Here is a 25176-nt window from a genome sequence, read left to right on the forward strand (position 1 = left end):
AATGGGAGCAACAGGACGGTCAAATGTTGCTGATTTTACTACAGAGCAGGACGGATTGTAGGGTAGCAAACATCGTCGGAAAACACGTTTTCAACACTGCAGGTTACCTGGGTGTAATGTTTCTCAGCTAAAAGGAAACATGGTCTGACTCCTACCTAAATATATAAAGAGCAACTGAAGGTTAAATGCAGTTAACATGTCCTGTTTTAAGCCAGGCACTTACACCTCCGCTCCGCTGCGTCTAAGCTACCTTCGCTCTGGCAGCAAGGGGCTAGAGCCAGAGTAGGGGAGAGGCGTGTGACAGCAAAGAAATGATTGCTCAAATATAAGTTACCTTACTTTTTCTATGAAGTTTATATGTTTGTAAAAAAGAAAGTAAATCATCTGCTCTAAACAGGTTTAAATAGACTCAAGTTTCCTTTTATAATTTTCTTGAAAACATGTTTTTGGGGTGTTTTGCAAAACTGTGAGTTTCCTCAGTTACCCACTTTTTCACTTCACTTAAAAAACTTGCAGATCTGGCATATTGATCTCAGGTTTGATAGCGTATCTGTGGACAGTCAGCTTAAAGAAGAATTTGCAAAGTTCATTGTATTTATTTAAGATAATTTTTGACAGTCACAGCTGTGGCACATAAATTATTTTTATAAGACATTTATCACAGACTATAGACTGACAGGACTACGAGAAACACCTTTTAGTTATTGTTCCTTTTTAGTCGTCTAAAAAAATGTTAATATAAAAGCATAGGTTTATCTGTTTTAAAGACACAGATAATTTAAGACACAATTACACAAGTATATTTCAAGAAGACATTGTAAGCAAACATTTAGGGGCTGTCGTTTCACATGTTGCTCCTCCTATCAAGCGTTAGAGTCACCTTCCAGGTTTCCAGGTCACTTACTCAGTATATGTACTTGGACTGTACAATACATTACATTACAATACATTAAAAATCTTTATTTCTAGACATATAGCACTGACTGGAGTTCATAATTTGAAGCATTAAAAGTCAGATTCTGTAACAAAAAAATAAATGATTGTGATTGTTGATTTCTTGCTAGTTATTAACTTTTACATTTACCATCATTGCAGCTTCTGATGATTTCTTTGATTTTAATATTTGTCCAGAGCTTCATCTATAATAACTGTAAGGTTAACAGTACTCTTGTCTGAATTATCTCTGTGTTTATGTGTGTGTGAGGGAAGACTCTCTAACAGAGTCCCAAAAGTCCAACACATGTTATCCTGTTTTTAGAGATATAATTTGTGCAGCATATACAGAATCTAACCAAACATTAAAGGATTATTCAGCCTTCTAATCTCTCTAATTTATTGTGTTTTACAATGATGGACATGGTCGTCCATACAGAAGATAATCAGTATTAAGACATCAGTCACAGCTGAATTTCTTTTTAATCTTGCATTAGTCCCACTTGTCCAGCAGATGTCCTTGTTATGTCTTCTGCACATCTTGCTTGTTTGTACGTCTCAACCATGCTTTGACCAGATCATTCAGCCTTCCTTCTTTTATTTAAAACTATGAACCATTTAATCCAGTAGACCATGTAGTGGCGTTATTGCAGCCTTCAACGTGTCATTTTCAGATGGTTGTTTGTTCTGCTTTTTTTCCCCCTTTAGCTTGTGTCACTTTGTGGCTGTATCTTCATCTCCCTGTTTTAATTTTGATGCTGTTTGCAGTCATTAAAATCTCCTTTTTGTTTTTTTGTTTTTTAAATTTTTTTTTGCATCTAACATTTCCAGCTCTAAATGTTAACTAGAAAAGAGTAATAATTAGGCAGAACCCCTTGAAACTCAAAAGTATGTGAAGACAAGATTCCCCCTGGTGAAAAAAAAAACAAAACGAAAAAACAAAACGAAAAACAACAACAATTAGGGAACAGTAAAATCCAATCTCTACAGCCTTAAACAACAAATAATAGTAATAAAATAATATCTAAACCACAGAGAGGAGTATACACTAGAGCAGGAGTGTCGAACTCCAGACCTTGAGGGCCGGTGTCCTGCAAGTTTTAAATATCACCCTGGGTCAACACACCTGAAACAAATGATTAGTTCATTATCAGGCTTCTGGAGAACTTCAAGACATGTTGGCTGTATCCCAATTCAGGGTCTGCAGCCTTAAAGTACGCAGCCTTAACGGTCCACAAGTGCCGCGTACTCAAAGACCACTAAGGCCGGAAGTGAGAGGCTTGTGAAATGGGACGTCTAGCCTCCGTTGCTAGGCAACCCGGTTGCTAGGCGGTTGCTAGGCAACCCGGTTGCTAGGCGGTTGCTAGGCAACCCGGTTGCTAGGCGGTTGCTAGGCTAGGCGGTTGCCAGGCAACCCGGTCGCTAGGCAACCCGGTTGCTAGGCAACGTTTCATACAGCTTTGTTTGACAGAAATGAAGGACAAAATCTTTTGTTCATTTGTGACTGTGAAATCATGATTATTGGGCTTCACTTCTGTACTGAACAGTCATTTAATGAATAACTGGCTTGGTTCAGAATTAATTGTGCGTGCGTACACTGTAAACCCGAATGTTCAAAGTAATTAAATAGATTAAGTAGTGTATACTCAAAGTCTTTAAAAAGTTCTGTTAACTTAAATATGTCAAGTTCGTGTAACATGTTCTTCTTTTTGAGTAAATGAAACTAATAATTTTTGATTGAATTGAACTATTTCTATATTAAGTAAGCATCACTTAAAATCATAACTTAAGCACAACGTAACACAGTTAAGTTAGGACATATAAGAATGGTAAAGTTCTGTTATTTTTGTTGTTTCAAGTAGGTAGGATTTAATAATAAACTTAATTTATGTAGCACATGCTAAAATACAATAAAATCTCAAAGTGTTTCACCAAATAAGTAAAATCAAATAGTCTTAAATGCATTAGTGGAAGACAAAATGTATTTATTTTAATATTCATTGTTTATCAATGTATCCTATATATATATTTTTTAATTTTTTCCGTAAGTGTTGAGCAGCTGCAGGAATCAATTTTTATTCCGAGTTAATCTCTGATTCACCCTCCGAAGCGGAAGGCGGCGCTAATGAGCATTATACACTGATCGTTTACCGCTATTTGGAAAAAAAATACGAAACACAGAAGTAGTAAAGGTATATGGGCGGGAAACGGCACCAAAGAGGCAACACGGACGACTGGAGAAAGTTGGACCTAACGGCAGCAACTAGCATCACTGGACTTACAGTAAGTTTTCAATGTTGATATTAGTTTATTGTTAAAATACGAATATTTAGTTGTATTTTGGGTGCGTGTCGAAAAGAATAGCAGAAATGTCCGGTCAGTGTTTTTTATGTGCTTTGCTGCTCTCCCCGAAGGAAACTTTGCGCTTGCAGAGCTAGCATTAAGTTGTTGTAATGAGGGTCGCAGGCTGTTTAAAAAGTTAGATACTACTTGTTCTAGAGGTGGCGCCCGGTGGCCTAGTATGAAACAAAGTGTTTTAATCTCTCTAAATTTTTAAACTCCCTCTCATGACTCAGAATAGTTGTCCTTGCAGTTACACAGCGGAGATACCTGTCTGCAGTGAGAGTGCTTTCAAGCCACTATATTTTAAACTATATGTGCGAATAAGTGGTGCAGGTGTATTAGGCGTTTGAGCGAAGGTCTCGATAAGTGTTTTTTTACATATATATCAGTCACTTTACGCAGTAGAATGATCGGGAAACTCATCCTTCTAATACACCTGCTCTGACGAGCCACATTGTTCACAAGCCAGAGTTAGAGGGCCAATGAAAGAGCACCGCACACGCATCGTCTCCTCTCACTTTGCCTAATTAGTGGAATCACTTGTCAATCAACTTCTGCCAACCAATTGGCACTCTTGGATCACTGAGGTCCTAAAAAACAAACCTGTCAATCAAAACAACCAGAATCGTTCGGAGAGAGAAGCAGTGATGAGGAGCCTGACATTTTTGACATTAACTGTGTATGCACATTAAATAATTTCAAATAACATATGTTTGGGGGAACCTCTCATCAGTAAGGCTTTAGTTTGTAGAAATGGCGTTGTTGTTAATTTAACCATGCCGTTAAAGTTCAAGTGCTGCTGCTTGTCTTCAGTATTGTAATATTTGCTTGATGGCTTTAGTATCTTGACTAGAGATGCATTCACACTTTGGGGATTAAATGAAAAGATCATTAACAGGGAAAAATTATAAATGTATAATTATAATAAGTATTTATAATTTGTCACCGTTTGGATGCTTTTTAATTGTTCATCAGTTTATGCCTTTGGATCTCTCTGTTCCAGCTTCAAGAATTAAGACCGAGTCAAGGAAGAGAACTGGGGATGTGATAAAGATACCAGGTAATTCATTTTGTTTGTGAATTCTTCTACCAATCACCGCTCTCGCTCTCTCTCGAGTTGTCTTAAAAACCCCTAAAAAACCAAACTTTCCCCAAGTAAAGGATCCTTCAAGCCTTGACCAGTTGAGGCAAGCAATTGTTGAAGAAGTCAAGAAGGCTGAGAAGAACCTGCCCCTCATTAGAAAGTTGATGGAGACCACATTTCCCCTGCGCAGACAAACCATAGTGATGTCCTGCCCGCCACTGAAGGAGCTCTTGGACCTCTGGCCTGCTCTAAAAATGGAGTCTGAGGTAATATGGATCAGCTCTCTTTAAAATGAAAATTGTAATTCTTACTCATGTGGCAGCTTTTTGCTGCTTTATAAAGGTGTGCGAGATTCTTCAAATTGAACTGTATTGTCCTTCTGCTGTAGTTGTATGCAGAGTTTCAGCGGATTACAAATCAGAACCTGCCCAATACATTCTACGCTGGACTTGACCGCCATCTTCCTCGACTGATGACCTTATTCAGACAGAATGCATCAAAAACTGGGAAGACAGCAGATGCCCTGGCTGAAATTCTAAGAATTCACGATGAACAGGTAATAATAGATTGTTACACATTTCATAGGTTGAACCAGTGGAACATTGGACAGGTTTAATGATTTAAATGAGCGTTTTGAATTTTGCTATTAGTCCACTTTGTGTTTGCTATTTGTCTGACTTTGTGGACATATGTTCTGATTTGACTGTTGTTGTTGTTGTTGTTGTTGTTGAGTAAACTCACCAGTATATACAATTCTGTTTTTATCTGGCAATAGGAAATCCATGATATCCACACCAAGCACACTACCGTTCTCCACGCCCTTCCTGTCTATCTGCGTGAGGATGTCTCTGGATTTTTCAGAACCTGCACTGTGAGTGTCCTTAAGTATCTAACAGATACTACTGTGTATATAAACAGTGCATCAAAGTACAAACATGTATTTGGATGCACTGTTTGGACTTACCTTTGTTTAGTCTACCCATACGGTTTCCATGTATGGTCTTTTCTGTCTCCTCACTACGAATGAACTGAATTGGTGTTTTGTTGAAAGTGATAAGATGTTTAGTAAAACATTTTCCTGTGTATTTCCTTTAGCTTAGTTTCAGTCTATCTCACACCACTTGATTCTCTGGTGAATTATCTGATTTATGTGTGCAGAACATGGATCTTCTGTTTTTCACCTCTTACAGTGAGACCCAGGTCCCTTGTAAAAGAGGTATTGGATCTCAACGGGAGTTGGTAAAATGAGAAATTATATGTTGTTTGTTGTATTTCTTGGGTTAGATTGTGATTAGTATCTCTTTTTCATTCATTTAGGACGAATCTGATGAGTTGGAGCTTGATGGTGTTGAAGTGGCCCTCTTCACTGTCATCAGTGACCATGACACGACAAGTCCAGTTCACTACCAACCTGTGAAAATCTCTGTCGTCATTGAAAGTGATGCCATGGTCAGTCTCCCCAGATTTGGTGAAGCCTTCCTGGTAATGTTTGGACTGATCTATGCACTTCACCTCCGCTACCTCAAAGCCCTGACCAACACTTTAGAATTTACTCAAAAGATTTTACTTGGTCTAGAAAGTGGTAAACTGTCACCCAGGTTACAGACCCTCAAGAATGACTTGGTTATGTAGGAACTCATCTGAAAGAAGGATGCAGGGTGAAGCATTATAAAAGGCTAGTTCAAAGTGCTCTCCTTTTATCTAAATAATGCCTCAAAACGTTATTGCATTACTCTACAGGTGTTCAGCCAATAGGTCCAAACTATACAACGTGCCTTTGTTCTCATTAACATAATGCAAAGCAACACTAATGTTTTGTATTTGTATGTTTTAATGTTTTTCGTAATACTATTTCTAAAACATTGTGGGCTGCGCAAGATGACCTAAATTTCACTGTTTGATACTGGTTAATGTAAAACAAATAGCATTGTAATTCACTCAAATTGCTGCCCTGTTGCCTTATTCAGATATTAGCCAGAGAGCCAAAAGCACATTTTGATATTATTTATTATTATTTGGCATTATTTTTTATTACTGACAGTTTTCCTGACTAAACAATTTTTGGTCTACTTATTTTAATTTATAAATGTTTTTGTTAATTATTTTTAATTTATTTAATATTTTTTTTAAAAATGTATTTAATTTCAACATAATGTGCTAAAAGGGAGCAGGCAAGATACTGTTCAATGGCAGATGTTTATGACTTTTGCATATTAAGTTACCGATACTCAGTGTAATTGAGGCAATCAATTGCCTCAATTGCCTCAAAAGTTTTGGGTCACATGTTTTTAAGTATCAAGTAATCAACATATTTGACTAACGTGTACTTAAAATAATGACAACACAAACTAATAAACATTTGAGTGTTGTTAACATAAAAAATGTTGTGGTTGTGTACTTATTTTTTATAAGTTCTGTGAACTTATTCCTTTGAATTTGTAAACTTGAAACTTTCAGTCATATTAACTGCAAATATTTGAGTTGACCATTCTCAAAAGATACAAGTACCATGTAATCCAAACTTTTGTGTTCTGGAAAAATTTGACTTTTGAGTTGATCAGCTTTAAGAAATTGAGGCAATCGATTGCCTCAATTTTTTTGAGTTCTGGTAACTTATTCGGGTTTACAGTGTACTCAAAAACCACTAAGGCCGGAAGTGAGAGGCTTGTGAAATGGGACGTCTAGCCTCCGTTGCTAGGCAACCCGGTTGCTAGGCAACCCGGTTGCTAGGCAACCCGGTTGCTAGGCAACCCGGTTGCTATGCGATTGCTAGGCAACCCGGTTGCTATGCGGTTGCTAGGCAACCTGGTTGCTAGGCGGTTGCCAGGCAACCCGGTCGCTAGGCAACCCGGTTGCTAGGCAACGTTTCATACAACTTTGTTTGACAGAAATGAAGGACAAAATCTTTTGTTCATTTGTGACTGTGAAATCATGATTATTGGGCTTCACTTCTGTACTGAACAGTCATTTAATGAATAACTGGCTTGGTTCAGAATTAATTGTGCGTGTGTCAAAAAAATTCAACACACTGCTTCAGAAGCACTGTGTCGAAGCTTGATTCGTTTGGCCAGAGTCACGTGATCAGTGACGTCTGAAGCTTCATTTAGAACCTAACTGCTTCGGTGTCTGATTCACTGGTTTATAAGGAAGTGAATCATTTGCGGGATTTGTGGAGTGTTTTGATGGTGACAGATAGCAAACCACTGATATTTATACTGAGAGATTTGGAGTGAGCGAGGAATAGAAGAGTTTCTGTCATGTGGGAGTATTTTGAGTTGATTTTGGTCAATCGGGTAGGTAGCTTTGTGTTCTTGTTGTTTGCCTTTGTATTGTGCGTGTTTAATTTATCTGAAAATGGGAAAAACTTAAAATGTCAAAAATCTGCTTTTTAAAATATAAATATAATTAAATAACTTTAGAAAGACTCCCATTTGACTCTTTACATTTAATGTTATAAAAAATATTTTTTACTTTTTAAATAATCTTAAACTGTTAGTCTGCAAAATGTGCAGCAATTTAATTTATTTATCCTCTTTAGCTGATAGTTTGTGAGGCCCAGGTAGACTGTATAACTGCATCTCTACCAGTTTTTCTGCACTCCAGGCTCTTCTGTTCCATGTGAGGGGATTTTCCTTAAGGCAGGAGAAATTATCTCCATGAAAAGAAACAGGTTCGGCCATCGCACAGTGGAACAAATTTTCTTCTTAAATAAAGGTTTAAAAGGGTTACCTTAAATGCATCATGTTGTAATTTGCAAGTTCATAAGCATTTTCAAGCATAGGCCTGACCTGTCTCCCCAATGGGATGTTTGTGTATTGTATGTACAGTCGGCAAGGTCTGTCATCTCGGTTGTGGGCAAAAGACCTGCAACTGACAAATAAAGGCTATCTCATCATCTCATCATCTCATTTTCCCTTTCCAGTTCACAATCAATTCTACCCCCAGGTCAAAAATATGTATAGGAAAATTTCCCTAATATAATATTATTTATAAATATACCCCTCCGGCGATTAACTGAAGTACATGGAGGCGGGACCTCACAGCAGAAGCATACTCCATAATGTGTTGTACCAGGGGCGATTCTAGGATCAGAGCTTTGGAGGGGCTGAGCACCCAGAGAGCTGCCCAGCCAGGCAAGATGGCTTTACTCGTCACGATGAGACTTCTTCCCTGTCTCTGTCAGTCCCTGCATCCTTAAATGTCTCCAGTTGTCCCTAGTTCCCTCTGACTGTCTCCTTGGTGCATTTATGATGAATGATGATCATAGTGAGTAAGAAGTAAACTGAGCGCATTTCTTGGACAGAGATTCACTTTTAATGTGTATGTATAATACAATACAGATATATAAAAATACACTCCAAAAATAGAGTCCTTGAAATGTACAAATCTAGAAAATATTGATAAAAAATTATAAAAATGGAGGCAACTTTGCCTATGTGTCATGATTCTGGGTCTTTTGACCCAGCGTTTTAAGTTTGAGTTTATTTTGTTCATTAGGTTATCTAAGTTCATTTGTTTATTAGATTGCCCTTGTGTGTCCAACCCCTGTTAAGTCTCCCTTGTCCTTCATGTGCTTCATGTCTGTGTTTCTTATGTTGTCATGTTTGCGTTTCATTATGTTTCCCATTTTATTTTGAAAGAGTTCCTGTGTTCCTGCATTTTTTTTTACTCTTCCCCTGTGGCGTTGTTATGTTCATGTTGTGTCTACTGTGCCTTTCTGTTCCATGTTTCAGGTCCCTATGTTCTGTCTCCCCAGTCTGTTAAGTTTACATGTCTTGAGTTCCGTCAGTGTGTTTCCTGTTTTACTTTCACAGTCTGTCCTATGTTAATGTTTCTAGTTTTGCTTCCCTTGTCTCGTCCTGCCTAATTACTCCCAGCTGTGCTCTCCTCCTGTGGCTCATTCCCCCTCGTTATCCCTCAGTGTATTTAAGCCCCATGTTTCTCTTTGTCAGTGTTGCGTTCTCCCTTATAGCTGTGTGATTTTTCCCTCTGGCGCCTTGTGCTTTAGTTTTCCTGGTTTAGTTTTGTATTGTTTTTCGTGTCCCACACCACGCCAGCAATAAAGCTGAGTTTACTTTTTGTCTCTGCGAGTTTGCGTTTGGGTCCTACTCTTGCCTGCACACAGCCGTATTGTGACACTATGGTACAATGTACACAATGTATGAAAAGATCTTTACTGCAGATACTACTATGGCTCTGCAGATTTTTTTCTTTTATTTTAACCTATGTTGCCTCACCTTGAGGTTGGCAAATCAGTTTTGGTGAACTATCTCAAGCATTTTAACAGTTTCTGTTGTGCCTGTCACTATTCCCTGTCTGTTTTCTTACCTGGTTCTTCCTGACCTTGTACTTTCTCCTCACGTTCCCCTCTTTCCTCCTCTCTCCCTCTTTGGACTGACAATCATACACAAATAGATTGTATTCAATTAGATGAAAAAATTACATTAATATGAAAAAAATATATTATTAAGATCACTAATAAAAAAAAGTCCTCTTACAGTTTACTTTCAACCAAAAGGCAAATAACCAAACCACATGAACATCTAATAAAAGATATAAACACTGATCCAACATTATCCTTTATTGACGGATCATTTGTTCTTACACTTTTACCTGAATGTTGTTCCTGGGTTTAATATCGGCACATGCACATATGACAAAATAACCAACTTCTCTCATTCCATTTCAAACAGGACAGTGGCAACAACAGTAGGCTACGGACAATTTTAAGTTTTAGATTTTAAATAGGCTGCATAAATTTCAATGGGAGCAACAGGACGGTCAAATGTTGCTGATTTTACTACAGAGCAGGACGGATTGTAGGGTAGCAAACATCGTCGGAAAACACGTTTTCAACACTGCAGGTTACCTGGGTGTAATGTTTCTCAGCTAAAAGGAAACATGGTCTGACTCCTACCTAAATATATAAAGAGCAACTGAAGGTTAAATGCAGTTAACATGTCCTGTTTTAAGCCAGGCACTTACACCTCCGCTCCGCTGCGTCTAAGCTACCTTCGCTCTGGCAGCAAGGGGCTAGAGCCAGAGTAGGGGAGAGGCGTGTGACAGCAAAGAAATGATTGCTCAAATATAAGTTACCTTACTTTTTCTATGAAGTTTATATGTTTGTAAAAAAGAAAGTAAATCATCTGCTCTAAACAGGTTTAAATAGACTCAAGTTTCCTTTTATAATTTTCTTGAAAACATGTTTTTGGGGTGTTTTGCAAAACTGTGAGTTTCCTCAGTTACCCACTTTTTCACTTCACTTAAAAAAACTTGCAGATCTGGCATATTGATCTCAGGTTTGATAGCGTATCTGTGGACAGTCAGCTTAAAGAAGAATTTGCAAAGTTCATTGTATTTATTTAAGATAATTTTTGACAGTCACAGCTGTGGCACATAAATTATTTTTATAAGACATTTATCACAGACTATAGACTGACAGGACTACGAGAAACACCTTTTAGTTATTGTTCCTTTTTAGTCGTCTAAAAAAATGTTAATATAAAAGCATAGGTTTATCTGTTTTAAAGACACAGATAATTTAAGACACAATTACACAAGTATATTTCAAGAAGACATTGTAAGCAAACATTTAGGGGCTGTCGTTTCACATGTTGCTCCTCCTATCAAGCGTTAGAGTCACCTTCCAGGTTTCCAGGTCACTTACTCAGTATATGTACTTGGACTGTACAATACATTACATTACAATACATTAAAAATCTTTATTTCTAGACATATAGCACTGACTGGAGTTCATAATTTGAAGCATTAAAAGTTGGATTCTGTAACAAAAAAATAAATGATTGTGATTGTTGATTTCTTGCTAGTTATTAACTTTTACATTTACCATCATTGCAGCTTCTGATGATTTCTTTGATTTTAATATTTGTCCAGAGCTTCATCTATAATAACTGTAAGGTTAACAGTACTCTTGTCTGAATTATCTCTGTGTTTATGTGTGTGTGAGGGAAGACTCTCTAACAGAGTCCCAAAAGTCCAACACATGTTATCCTGTTTTTAGAGATATAATTTGTGCAGCATATACAGAATCTAACCAAACATTAAAGGATTATTCAGCCTTCTAATCTCTCTAATTTATTGTGTTTTACAATGATGGACATGGTCGTCCATACAGAAGATAATCAGTATTAAGACATCAGTCACAGCTGAATTTCTTTTTAATCTTGCATTAGTCCCACTTGTCCAGCAGATGTCCTTGTTATGTCTTCTGCACATCTTGCTTGTTTGTACGTCTCAACCATGCTTTGACCAGATCATTCAGCCTTCCTTCTTTTATTTAAAACTATGAACCATTTAATCCAGTAGACCATGTAGTGGCGTTATTGCAGCCTTCAACGTGTCATTTTCAGATGGTTGTTTGTTCTGCTTTTTTTCCCCCTTTAGCTTGTGTCACTTTGTGGCTGTATCTTCATCTCCCTGTTTTAATTTTGATGCTGTTTGCAGTCATTAAAATCTCCTTTTTGTTTTTTTGTTTTTTAAATTTTTTTTTGCATCTAACATTTCCAGCTCTAAATGTTAACTAGAAAAGAGTAATAATTAGGCAGAACCCCTTGAAACTCAAAAGTATGTGAAGACAAGATTCCCCCTGGTGAAAAAAAAAACAAAACGAAAAAACAAAACGAAAAACAACAACAATTAGGGAACAGTAAAATCCAATCTCTACAGCCTTAAACAACAAATAATAGTAATAAAATAATATCTAAACCACAGAGAGGAGTATACACTAGAGCAGGAGTGTCGAACTCCAGACCTTGAGGGCCGGTGTCCTGCAAGTTTTAAATATCACCCTGGGTCAACACACCTGAAACAAATGATTAGTTCATTATCAGGCTTCTGGAGAACTTCAAGACATGTTGGCTGTATCCCAATTCAGGGTCTGCAGCCTTAAAGTACGCAGCCTTAACGGTCCACAAGTGCCGCGTACTCAAAGACCACTAAGGCCGGAAGTGAGAGGCTTGTGAAATGGGACGTCTAGCCTCCGTTGCTAGGCAACCCGATTGCTAGGCAACCCAGTTGCTAGGCGGATGCTAGGCTAGGTGGTTGCCAGGCAACCCGGTCGCTAGGCAACCCGGTTGCTAGGCAACATTTCATACAGCTTTGTTTGACAGAAATGAAGGACAAAATCTTTTGTTCATTTGTGACTGTGAAATCATGATTATTGGGCTTCACTTCTGTACTGAACAGTCATTTAATGAATAACTGGCTTAGTTCAGAATTAATTGTGCGTGCGTACACTGTAAACCCGAATGTTCAAAGTAATTAAATAGATTAAGTAGTGTATACTCAAAGTCTTTAAAAAGTTCTGTTAACTTAAATATGTCAAGTTCGTGTAACATGTTCTTCTTTTTGAGTAAATGAAACTAATAATTTTTGATTGAATTGAACTATTTCTATATTAAGTAAGCATCACTTAAAATCATAACTTAAGCACAACGTAACACAGTTAAGTTAGGACATATAAGAATGGTAAAGTTCTGTTATTTTTGTTGTTTCAAGTAGGTAGGATTTAATAATAAACTTAATTTATGTAGCACATGCTAAAATACAATAAAATCTCAAAGTGTTTCACCAAATAAGTAAAATCAAATAGTCTTAAATGCATTAGTGGAAGACAAAATGTATTTATTTTAATATTCATTGTTTATCAATGTATCCTATATATATATTTTTTAATTTTTTCCGTAAGTGTTGAGCAGCTGCAGGAATCAATTTTTATTCCGAGTTAATCTCTGATTCACCCTCCGAAGCGGAAGGCGGCGCTAATGAGCATTATACACTGATCGTTTACCGCTATTTGGAAAAAAAATACGAAACACAGAAGTAGTAAAGGTATATGGGCGGGAAACGGCACCAAAGAGGCAACACGGATGACTGGAGAAAGAGGACCTAACGGCAGCAACTAGCATCACTGGACTTACAGTAAGTTTTCAATGTTGATATTAGTTTATTGTTAAAATACGAATATTTAGTTGTATTAAAGAATAGCAGAAATGTCCGGTCAGTGTTTTTTATGTGCTTTGCTGCTCTCCCCGAAGGAAACTTTGCGCTTGCAGAGCTAGCATTAAGTTGTTGTAATGAGGGTCGCAGGCTGTTTAAAAAGTTAGATACTACTTGTTCTAGAGGTGGCGCCCGGTGGCCTAGTATGAAACAAAGTGTTTTAATCTCTCTAAATTTTTAAACCCCCTCTCATGACTCAGAATAGTTGAGTCCAAACAAGCCCGTTGTCCCTGCAGTTACACAGCGGAGATACCTGTCTGCAGTGAGAGTGCTTTCAAGCCACTATATTTTAAATTATATGTGCGAATAAGTGGTGAAGGTGTATTAGGCGTTTGAGCGACGGTCTCGATAGGTGTTTTTTTTACATATATATCAGTCACTTTACGCCAGGGGTGTCCAAACTTTTTTCACTGAGGGCCACATACATAAAAATATAGGAGGGGCTGGGCCACTTACTAGAAATTAGGTATATAACCTTAACTTTAGTGTATTAAACTTAGAAAAATCACTTACAAGTGCTCAAATATATTATATTGTTGAATATAATTAAAGACAAAACTGCCTTCATCACAGCTTTCCATAAATGGATCTTTATTGATTTATTCAGAAAAAGCTTTGGTAGCTCATTCTCAGAACAGCAGCCTCAGATTTCTTCTTAGACAGAAGAAATCTGAGGAAAAAACAATAAAGGGGAAATGGGACGGGCACATTTCAAGTTTGTTATTTAAGTTATTAGGCTTAGCAACACACCTATTAACGTTCGTTTGAAACTGTTATCAACATTAACAGACTGAACTGGACTTAATAACAGGAGTGCATATAATTTTAGTAAATTATTCTGGTGAGTATCAGCTGCGCTGGGTATGTAAATCGGGACATCCAGCCGCGGTGCTGATCGCCACTCGTGCCAAAAATCCAGACAAATGTCACTTGATCAAGGAGCAAATCTGCATCAGATGAGATCAGCTGACTTTGCGTGTACGTGGGCAGTGCACAGCGGTGTGTACTCTGTGTGTTAACAAGAAAAGCGCATATAAGAAAGTGGTGTGCAAAAGCAGGGTAGTGACAGAATTGATGCGCATTATTGATATTTGAAGCATGTGTACCTGCACATTAACACACGGGTACTGTGGAATATATTTTTTACTCACCTAAAGTGCTCGTCCACTCCCCGCAAAAAAATAGCAGCTGTGCGGTGTCTGTGGCATCAGTGCTCTCATCGCATGCGATGGAGTAAAGATCAAAAGCACAGCTTTATCAGACAGTTGCAGTTTAATGTTGGCTGACAAGTCTTCAGCAACTGGATTTCTGGACATGCTGACGTTGTTGACGGGCGCATTATTTCGGTGACTTTAACGAGGCCGTGTTTTATGAGGTCTCCATCTGAAAAAGGCTTGCCATGTCTTGCGATGAGTTGGGCGACCTCATAGCTCGCTATTGTAGCCTTTTCCTGGACCTTTTGAGCACGAAAAAATTACTGTTGCTGACCCCGCAGGAGAGATACCCTTTGCTTTAATTTCTGCTCTCGCTCAGCACCAGTGTAGGATGCATAGGCCTGATGTTTGGTTTCATAATGACGTCATACATTATACTCTTTCATAACTGCCATAATTTCAGTGCAGATCAAACAGACACACTTCCCCTTGAATTCTTTGAAGAAATATTCACTCTCCGACCATGTCTGAAATTTTCTGCATTCACTTTCTACCTTTCGCTTCTTTGGTTCTGCCATGTTTAGTAACTAACTTGGGCTAAATTTCTTCTGTGATTGTCCTTTTTGGTGGAGCAACTGCCTCGATCGACAGTAGCTCCCCCTGGTGTTAAAACTAAGAAGTGCAATAAACTCAAGCAAAAGTTGAAGTGCGGGCCATATTCGATTCTATTTATAAAATTACTTGCGGGCCAATTAAAAATGGATCGCGGGCCGCAGTTGGCCGGAGTTTGGACACCCCTGCTTTACGCAGTAGAATGATCGGGAAACTCATCCTTCTAATACACCTGCTCTGACAAGCCACATTGTTCACAAGCCAGAGTTAGAGGGCCAATGAAAGAGCACTGCACACGCATCGTCTCCTCTCACTTTGCCTAATTAGTGGAATCACTTGTCAATCAACTTCTGCCAACCAATTGGCACTCTTGGATCACTAAGGTCCTAAAAAACAAACCTGTCAATCAAAACAACCAGAATCGTTCGGAGAGAGAAGCAGTGATGAGGAGCCTGACATTTTTGACATTAACTGTGTATGCACATTAAATAATTTCAAATAACATATGTTTGGGGGAACCTCTCATCAGTAAGGCTTTAGTTTGTAGAAATGGCGTTGTTGTTAATTTAACCATGCCGTTAAAGTTCAAGTGCTGCTGCTTGTCTTCAGTATTGTAATATTTGCTCGATGGCTTTAGTATCTTGACTAGAGATGCATTCACACTTTGGGGATTAAATGAAAAGATCATTAACAGGGAAAAATTATAAATGTATAATTATAATAAGTATTTATAATTTGTCACCGTTTGGATGCTTTTTAATTGTTCATCAGTTTATGCCTTTGGATCTCTCTGTTCCAGCTTCAAGAATTAAGACCGAGTCAAGGAAGAGAACTGGGGATGTGATAAAGATACCAGGTAATTCATTTTGTTTGTGAATTCTTCTACCAATCACCGCTCTCGCTCTCTCTCTCGAGTTGTCTTAAAAACCCCTAAAAAACCAAACTTTCCCCAAGGAAAGGATCCTTCAAGCCTTGACCAGTTGAGGCAAGCAGTTGTTGAAGAAGTCAAGAAGGCTGAGAAGAACCTGCCCCTCATTAGAAAGTTGATGGAGACCACATTTCCCCTGCGCAGACAAACCATAGTGATGTCCTGCCCGCCACTGAAGGAGCTCTTGGACCTCTGGCCTGCTCTAAAAATGGAGTCTGAGGTAATATGGATCAGCTCTCTTTAAAATGAAAATTGTAATTCTTACTCATGTGGCAGCTTTTTGCTGCTTTATAAAGGTGTGCGAGATTCTTCAAATTGAACTGTATTGTCCTTCTGCTGTAGTTGTATGCAGAGTTTCAGCGGATTACAAATCAGAACCTGCCCAATACATTCTACGCTGGACTTGACCGCCATCTTCCTCGACTGATGACCTTATTCAGACAGAATGCATCAAAAACTGGGAAGACAGCAGATGCCCTGGCTGAAATTCTAAGAATTCACGATGAACAGGTAATAATAGATTGTTACACATTTCATAGGTTGAACCAGTGGAACATTGGACAGGTTTAATGATTTAAATGAGCGTTTTGAATTTTGCTATTAGTCCACTTTGTGTTTGCTATTTGTCTGACTTTGTGGACATATGTTCTGATTTGACTGTTGTTGTTGTTGTTGTTGTTGAGTAAACTCACCAGTATATACAATTCTGTTTTTATCTGGCAATAGGAAATCCATGATATCCACACCAAGCACACTACCGTTCTCCACGCCCTTCCTGTCTATCTGCGTGAGGATGTCTCTGGATTTTTCAGAACCTGCACTGTGAGTGTCCTTAAGTATCTAACAGATACTACTGTGTATATAAACAGTGCATCAAAGTACAAACATGTATTTGGATGCACTGTTTGGACTTACCTTTGTTTAGTCTACCCATACGGTTTCCATGTATGGTCTTTTCTGTCTCCTCACTACGAATGAACTGAATTGGTGTTTTGTTGAAAGTGATAAGATGTTTAGTAAAACATTTTCCTGTGTATTTCCTTTAGCTTAGTTTCAGTCTATCTCACACCACTTGATTCTCTGGTGAATTAGCTGATTTATGTGTGCAGAACATGGATCTTCTGTTTTTCACCTCTTACAGTGAGACCCAGGTCTCCCTTGTAAAAGAGGTATTGGATCTCAACGGGAGTTGGTAAAATGAGAAATTATATGTCGTTTGTTGTATTTCTTGGGTTAGATTGTGATTAGTATCTCTTTTTCATTCATTCAGGACGAATCTGATGAGTTGGAGCTTGATGGTGTTGAAGTGGCCCTCTTCACTGTCATCAGCGACCATGACACGACAAGTCCAGTTCACTACCAACCTGTGAAAATCTCTGTCGTCATTGAAAGTGATGCCATGGTCAGTCTCCCCAGATTTGGTGAAGCCTTCCTGGTAATGTTTGGACTGATCTATGCACTTCACCTCAGCTACCTCAAAGCCCCGACCAACACTTTAGAATTTACTCAAAAGATTTTACTTGGTCTAGAAAGTGGTAAACTGTCACCCAGGTTACAGACCCTCAAGAATGACTTGGTTATGTAGGAACTCATCTGAAAGAAGGATGCAGGGTGAAGCATTATAAAAGGCTAGTTCAAAGTGCTCTCCTTTTTTCTAAATAATGCCTCAAAACGTTATTGCATTACTCTACAGGTGTTCAGCCAATAGGTCCAAACTATACAACGTGCCTTTGTTCTCATTAACATAATGCAAAGCAACACTAATGTTTTGTATTTGTATGTTTTAATGTTTTTCGTAATACTATTTCTAAAACATTGTGGGCTGCGCAAGATGACCTAAATTTCACTGTTTGATACTGGTTAATGTAAAACAAATAGCATTGTAATTCACTCAAATTGCTGCCCTGTTGCCTTATTCAGATATTAGCCAGAGAGCCAAAAGCACATTTTGATATTATTTATTATTATTTGGCATTATTTTTTATTACTGACAGTTTTCCTGACTAAACAATTTTTGGTCTACTTATTTTAATTTATAAATGTTTTTGTTAATTATTTTTAATTTCATGAATCAATTGCCTCAAAAATTTTAAATTTTGGGTCACATGTTTTTAAGTATCAAGTAATCAACATATTTGACTAACGTGTACTTAAAATAATGACAACACAAACTAATAAACATTTGAGTGTTGTTAACATAAAAAATGTTGTGGTTGTGTACTTATTTTCTATAAGTTCTGTGAACTTATTCCTTTGAATTTGTAAACTTGAAACTTTCAGTCATATTAACTGCAAATATTTGAGTTGACCATTCTCAAAAGATACAAGTACCATGTAATCCAAACTTTTGTGTTCTGGAAAAATTTGACTTTTGAGTTCTGGTAACTTATTCGGGTTTACAGTGTGTGTGTGTGTGTGTATGTGTGTGTACGTATATGTATATGTGTATATATATATATATATACACATATACATATATATATATATATATATATATATATATATATGTATATATATATATATATATATATACACACATTTTTTTATATATATATATATATATATATATATATATATATATATATATATATATATATATACAGTATGGAATGCCGTTTAGGAAAATATTATATATATATTACAATCAAAGTCTGAATATATAGAACAAAACTTGAATATATAGAATGAAACTTGAATATATTGAATGAAACTTGAATATATAGAACGAAACTTGAATATATAGAACGAAACTTGAATATATAGAATGAAACTTGAATATATAGAATGATCTTCTGAATATATAGAATGAAACTTGAATATATAGAATGATCTTCTGAATATATAGAATGAAACTTGAATATATAGAATGATCTTCTGAATATATAGAATGAAACTTGAATATATAGAATGATCTTCTGATAATGCATGCCAGATGCTTCGGTTATTAGTAAATTTGGTTGTGTTCATTAGAAAATGTTTTTGGTGCCAGACACTAAAAATTGTGAAAAAGTTCCAAAGCTATTATTTAGGTAAAGATTGATAAGACTGGTTTTATCTTCATATTCCTTTGTGCCATTTAAATCATAAAAGTAGTCAAATAAAGTGTTTAAATATACTTTTCTTTCATGACAAACCATACTTGTCACAGTAAAAAAATGTCACACTATATGTTACATATCATGGTATGATGTACTAATTTATCTGTTAATAAACATGAATTGTGCCTGTCTAATCAAGTAAACAAAATCCTTAAACATTCCCTAAAGAATGTAAACCAGGTTTATGTTTAACAGTTATTATTATTATTATTATTAGTAGTAGTAGTAGTAGTAGTAGTAGTATCATTATTTGATAAGAATGCAATGTCATATAGTGCGATGATGATATAATGTTCATATTTCAGCTATATATTATTATATATTTCATGTCTGTCACATTTATAGACAACTTGCTGGCAGTGTTGGAGATACCGTTAAATATTTTTTCATTAGGGTTACTATCACACTTTTCAAAACCTTTCCAAAACCTAACAAAAACTATTATTTAAACCTGTGAGTTAATCTAGGAATCAAGTGAAAATTAATATGAATTTCAATGTAAAGCATAAATGTTCAAATGGGACACTGAAATAAAGCTTAACTCATCTCATTTGAAGATGTAAAGAAAAGTTGCTCTGGGTGGCAGATCTTTCAATGACCACATCTAGCTATATTATTAAAAAAATAAACAAAGGTATCTGAAATACAAAACATGGCTGATAAACCTGTGTGTTATGACATCACCACTGACATTTTACATTGTGTGGAATAGGTGGACACAGGAAGCATTTGAGAAAATTGAATTCTATGTAACAGAGAAGTTGTAGCATATTCTTTTGCTCCCTGCAGGGGTACTAAATAATCTAATGTTACTATGGGTCATATCAGAGAACAGAGATACAACATGCCATAAAGGCAGGAAAACAGATAAACTACAATCCAAAAACAAAATATGCCTCATATGTATAAACTGAAACCAAATGCATCCATCCATTCTCTTCTGCTTATTTTTATCCGCATTGCTAGCCTATCTGCGTTGCCAGCTACCACAGGATGAAAGGCAGAGTACACCCTGGACAGGTTGATAATCTGAAGCTGGGTTAACAACATTAACAAGAAACAAAAAAATTAAACATGCATATGCAAAATAGAAAAACAAAAACAAAATCCTCATAAGTTCTGCAAACCTTGAGAATACACATCATGCTCTTCCAAATCCTGGTGAATTCTGTATTGCAAAATCCATGTCTGATTTGAAAGTAGTGTACACTACATGAACTGGTATACGAAGGATATTTTCACAAGTATTGGTCACAGGAAATCTGCAGTTAGTGATGAACTCAAGGCTTGGCTTTGGAGAAAACCCAGGGCTGGAATGTTTCCACAATTAAACAAATTAACTGTTGTGCACAGTTTAGTCTCCACAATCACACGCTGTGAGTCTATTGCACACTGTTTTTTACTGTGATATTTTTGTTTACTTAGTCTAGCAATTGAAACTTACGGCCAATTATTAACCTTACACTAGTAATTTCAGTGCATTTAGTGCCGTTCTTAACTCTTCTGCCTTGGGCCCTCTCGAGTGAAAGGTCTAACATTGTAGATGGGACCCGCTGTGGGGAACTCCTGTAAAGTGGAATGCACGTTCTCCATAACGTTAGCTGGTTAACCAGGGGCTATCTGACCGGAGAAGTTCACTGCATTTGGTCTTCCACGATGAAACAGTGAATAAATTTCTTCATCAGTACTACGATGCAGTACACTGGTACTAATATTTGGTTGGCCAGAACATGCATTTGCCAGGGTGTTAATTAGCTCCTCATTACTTAGAATTTGAGCCACAAGATTCCGTGCAGACTGGCTCATAATGCCATTCCTCGCAGTTACAAACAAGGAAAACACTAGATGGCGCAAGCGCCTCCGTGACGTCAGGTTTCATTTTATATATTCAGAAGATCATTCTATATATTCAAGTTTCATTCAATATATTCAGAAGATCATTCCATATATTCAAGTTTCGTTCTATATATTCAGAAGATCATTCCATATATTCAGGTTCAAGTTTCGTTCTATATATTCAGAAGATCATTCTATATATTCAGAAGATCATTGCATATATTCAAGTTTCGTTCTATATATTCAGAAGATCATTCTATATATATATAATAATTTCCTAACATTCATAACACACATATGTATATATATATATATATATCCATCCATCCATTCGCTTAAGCTTATCCTTTTTCAGGGTCGCGGGGGGCGCTGGAGCCTATCCCAGCTGTCATAGGGCGAGAGGCAGGGTACACCCTGGACAGGTCGCCAGTCTGTCGCAGGGCCAACACACAGGGACAGACAACCATTCGCACTCACATTCATACCTAGTGACAATTTGGGTTATCCAATTAACCTATCCCCACAAGCTGCATGTCTTTGGACGGTGGGAGGAAGCCAGAGTACCCGGAGAGAACCCACGCAAACACGGGGAGAACATGCAAACTCCACACAGAAAGACCCCGGCCTGATGTTGGAATTGAACTCAGGACCTTCTTGCTGTGCGGCAACAGTGCTAACCACCGTGCCACCGTGCTGCCTATATATATATATATATATATATATATATATATACACACACACACACACATATATGTATACGTATATATACACATATATATACGTGTATATATATACACATATATATACGTATATATATATACACGTATATATGTGTGTATATATATATATATATATATATATATATAAAAAAATATATATATATATATATACACACATATATATATACGTATATATACACATATATATATACGTATATATACACATATATATATACGTGTATATATATACACATATATATACGTATATATACGTGTATATATATACACGTATATATGTGTGTATATATATATATATATATATATATATATATGATTTTATCAGTGAGGTTTGGATTGTTTTCTTTCTCTAAGAGAGAGAAAGATGGTTTTATGCTTGGACATGTTTGCAATGGGCCCCAGTATTTGTTACTTTATTAGTATTTTATTGGTTAAGTTTGTTTTTGCTTTTGTTACAGTGCACTGAAATAAGAACATCTGAGAGGTGTAATCCACCGGTGGTGATATTTTGGTATTTTGTGAGTTCCTGATTTAATAAATCAGCTCTTTAATCCAGGCCTGAGAGATTGAACTTTAAAGCGCTATAAAATATTCTTACTGAAAACAGTCGCAAAGTATTTTTCTCCATGATTATAATGGGCTTGGGAGAAATTCACTTATATGGGACATTGATCACATGAGAAGTCCTGAGCCTAAAAGGATTGCAGCGAGTCAATCCAGTCAAAAAAAAACAAGGAACTGTTTTCCCTTTAAAATGATGACGTCATCTTGCTGGTGATGGATACTCGAATAGGTTCCGTGTGAGACTCCATTATCAGCAATATCTGGTATGAATGTGTGTGAAGGTATGCATGTGACTGGACTGTGATGGACTGACGACTAAAAGTTTTAACTGACTTGATACTGAGACAAAAACGGTACCGACTTTAGGATTAGTAAATGTCCACAAACAATTCACCCAGCCTGTAAAAGAAGGGTGGATGTTTTGTCTTGCTTTGTTTTGTTTTTGCAGGAGCAGGAGGATAAGAGAGACTAAAGGGGGAGGCTGTAGCTTCACATGAGTGTGAACTGCAGACTTAACCCTTTGGTTGCTAATTTTGAGTTACTGATGTTTGCATTAAGGAAACTGTGTTTTATTAGCTGTGTTTCGATTAACGTATCACATCGCATTATATTGTTGGGAATGTCAAATGCTAAAGTGAAGAAAAGCTTTGATTTCACTCATGACTGAACATGTTATTATTAACCATAGCAGGCCACTGTAAAAAGTCAATTAACTTTTATAGAGGAAAAAGCCTAAACTTTAACAATTGCATAACAGGGAAATGATAGACTTGTCACATTCAAAATGGAGATATGTAACAATAAACACTGGTCCCCGTCATTTAGGTTCTCAATTGAAATAGTCAGCAATTTAAAAGTAGAATAGAACCGACAGGGGCATGTGCTGAGATGTGGTGCTGCACAAGAACAAGGGCAAAGTAAAGAAAGACAACCTATTGTGTTTAGTGTATTTTATAAATTCTTGATAAATTCAGATTAAAATGTACGATTACACTCAGAGGATCAATATGAAATTCAATATATGCAAATTTTGCATGAAGCACATGACTGATAACTGTTCTGTCCTGAGCACTGCTCTTTTCTTTAGCGAATGATATTTTATCTCTGTATCACAACATGAGACAAGGATGCACAGTTCTGACTGTAATACTTGTTAGAGAGACCCTGAAGGAAAAACAGTGTCCTGAGGGTAGCAAGAGGAAACTCATTGAAGGTTCAGTTCTAAGTAAATTTAAGGGGAATGTTTTTGAGCAAGTGAAAGCCTCAGTCATGGTAATGTGCTTGGTAGTTAATGGGAAACCTTTTAGTAGACTGACACTGTGAGGGTAATGCTACCGGTAAGGCAGGAATGGGGATTGATGATGGTACACACATCTGGTTTAGGAAATCTGTTTAACAGAATCAGTTTTTTTGCAGTTTGCAAAGTCCACTAATTTTTTCTCCTGAGTGGTATTTCTAGGCTGTTAACACCTTGTCATGAGCGGTACTGTTTGGAGGAAATGAAGAAGAGAGCTCAGAAAGGTGTTGCAACCTGTGAGCAGTGTACAAAGCCAGACTTTCTTAATTGTAGAACTGCTTAAATACAAAAAGGAGTCAGTGCTGTGACATGAAGTGCTTTAAATTCCTAGTAGAGGTTTTTGAGTAGAATGAATCAAAGAAAACAAAGACGATCAGTGACATTAAGAAGCACCTTTGTGTGTGTGTGTGTGTGTCTGTGAAGCAGTTTTGTAGTGTTACACAGTATTTGCACCTTATAATTGGCGTTTTCTTACTACACACCTCGCAGAAGGATTGAAATTTTCCATGCTTAGGCTGATTATTTAATGTAAAGGCATTATAAAAAAATTATTAAAGGAGAAATTTTCGGTGAGTGTTATGCAGCGCATCAAGTTCCAGCCTTTTTCCAAAATGGACAAATTAATTTTTCTTAAAATTCTACATACAATATATAAAAATGTCAAATTGGGGAAAAAAATGGTTGAAGTCCTTGCAAATCTTTTGAAAGTAAAAAAAACCTAACAAAAATATAACGTGTATAAAATAATTCACAGCCTCTTCTCAATACTTTGTTGAAGCACCTTTGGCAGAAATTACAGCCTCAAGTAACCTATAGTTTTTCTCATTATTCTTTGGGGAAACCTCTCAAGCTCCATCAGGGTTCAATGAGATGTTGAGTGTCATGGCAAAGGCTGTGAATACAAATGTGTTTTTAGTTTTTATAAAGAATTTAAATCCAACCTTTTTCACTTTTACATTATGGGGTGTTTTGTATAGACTTTTGAGGTGATCTGATCTCTCTCTGAGGGACTTCTTGGTAAAATAACAATCGAAAAAAATTGCATACACACATTTAACAGGCAGTTCATGTTTCTCTGCAGAAAATGGCAGAGTTGAACAAGTTCACAGCAGAGCATCAGGAAGAGGCGGGGTCAGATGGAGAAGGGGGTGGTCCACCGGTGCCCGCTGACAGCAGCGAGACCTCCAGCCAGCTGATCATCCAGCAGGTGCGAACGGTCGACCAGGACGGGAACCTGAAGGTGGTGTACCCGTCAAAGACAGATCTCTCCAACGACATGAACAACTTGACTATTATTTGGTAACAGTGCATTGGATTAAACCTCATGTTTGTACTCATTCACATGCTACGTGAAGTTATTTTAACAGTTTAAAGGATGGGGCTGTGTGAGCATTGAGGCTCATGTTTATGACTTTGACTTAACGTGCTTCAAACATACAATAACAATGTTGAACAATGGTTTATTTTGAAAAACTCTGACATTGTTAATACATGTTGCTGATTCATGTAAAGCTTTTTGAACCATAATTACTTTAATAAATCCATTTGCAAATTCAGCGATCATGCTGTGCA

The 25176-nt window shown here is 37.0% G+C and overlaps 2 protein-coding genes across 4 annotated transcripts; both read left to right on the forward strand.

Annotated features, from left to right (window-relative positions):
• The first annotated feature begins 2315 nt into the window (after window positions 1-2315).
• Window positions 2316-6479, forward strand: LOC146495076 (uncharacterized). 2 transcript variants are annotated; one of them, XM_085146699.1, is made up of 6 exons: window positions 2316-3216; window positions 4280-4336; window positions 4438-4626; window positions 4749-4916; window positions 5136-5231; window positions 5678-6479. In XM_085146699.1, the coding sequence occupies exons 3-6, from the start codon at window positions 4525-4527 to the stop codon at window positions 5990-5992; spliced, it is 681 nt and encodes a 226-aa protein (XP_085002825.1). In that variant the 5' UTR covers window positions 2316-3216; window positions 4280-4336; window positions 4438-4524; the 3' UTR covers window positions 5993-6479. The 2 variants fall into 2 exon arrangements, with proteins under 2 accessions (XP_085002825.1, XP_085002826.1); XM_085146700.1 differs by lacking the exon at window positions 2316-3216 and having other exon boundaries at window positions 3852-4336.
• A 6121-nt stretch (window positions 6480-12600) lies between these two features.
• On the forward strand, window positions 12601-25160 carry LOC146495077 (uncharacterized). Of its 2 annotated transcripts, XM_085146692.1 has the most exons (7): window positions 12601-13300; window positions 15944-16000; window positions 16099-16292; window positions 16415-16582; window positions 16799-16894; window positions 17343-17474; window positions 24686-25160. In XM_085146692.1, exons 3-7 carry the CDS (start codon window positions 16191-16193, stop codon window positions 24905-24907), a joined length of 720 nt encoding a protein of 239 aa, XP_085002818.1. In that variant the 5' UTR covers window positions 12601-13300; window positions 15944-16000; window positions 16099-16190; the 3' UTR covers window positions 24908-25160. The 2 variants fall into 2 exon arrangements, with proteins under 2 accessions (XP_085002818.1, XP_085002817.1); XM_085146691.1 differs by lacking the exon at window positions 12601-13300 and having other exon boundaries at window positions 15395-16000.
• The last annotated feature ends 16 nt before the right edge of the window (window positions 25161-25176 follow it).

The sequence above is a fragment of the Neolamprologus multifasciatus genome, chromosome 20 (assembly GCF_963576455.1).
Source record: "Neolamprologus multifasciatus chromosome 20, fNeoMul1.2, whole genome shotgun sequence".
In the NCBI taxonomy this organism is placed as follows: domain Eukaryota; kingdom Metazoa; phylum Chordata; class Actinopteri; order Cichliformes; family Cichlidae; genus Neolamprologus; species Neolamprologus multifasciatus.

Coding starts and splice junctions, on each gene's coding strand:
- LOC146495076 (XM_085146699.1), top strand. CDS start 4,525: ATGGAGACCACATTTCCCCTGCGCAGACAAACCATAGTGATGTCCTGC. Junction 4,627..4,748: donor CTCTAAAAATGGAGTCTGAG/GTAATATGGATC, acceptor CTTCTGCTGTAG/TTGTATGCAGAGTTTCAGCG. Junction 5,232..5,677: donor GATTTTTCAGAACCTGCACT/GTGAGTGTCCTT, acceptor TCATTCATTTAG/GACGAATCTGATGAGTTGGA.
- LOC146495077 (XM_085146691.1), top strand. CDS start 15,820: ATGAAAAGATCATTAACAGGGAAAAATTATAAATGTATAATTATAATA. Junction 16,001..16,098: donor GGATGTGATAAAGATACCAG/GTAATTCATTTT, acceptor ACTTTCCCCAAG/GAAAGGATCCTTCAAGCCTT. Junction 16,293..16,414: donor CTCTAAAAATGGAGTCTGAG/GTAATATGGATC, acceptor CTTCTGCTGTAG/TTGTATGCAGAGTTTCAGCG.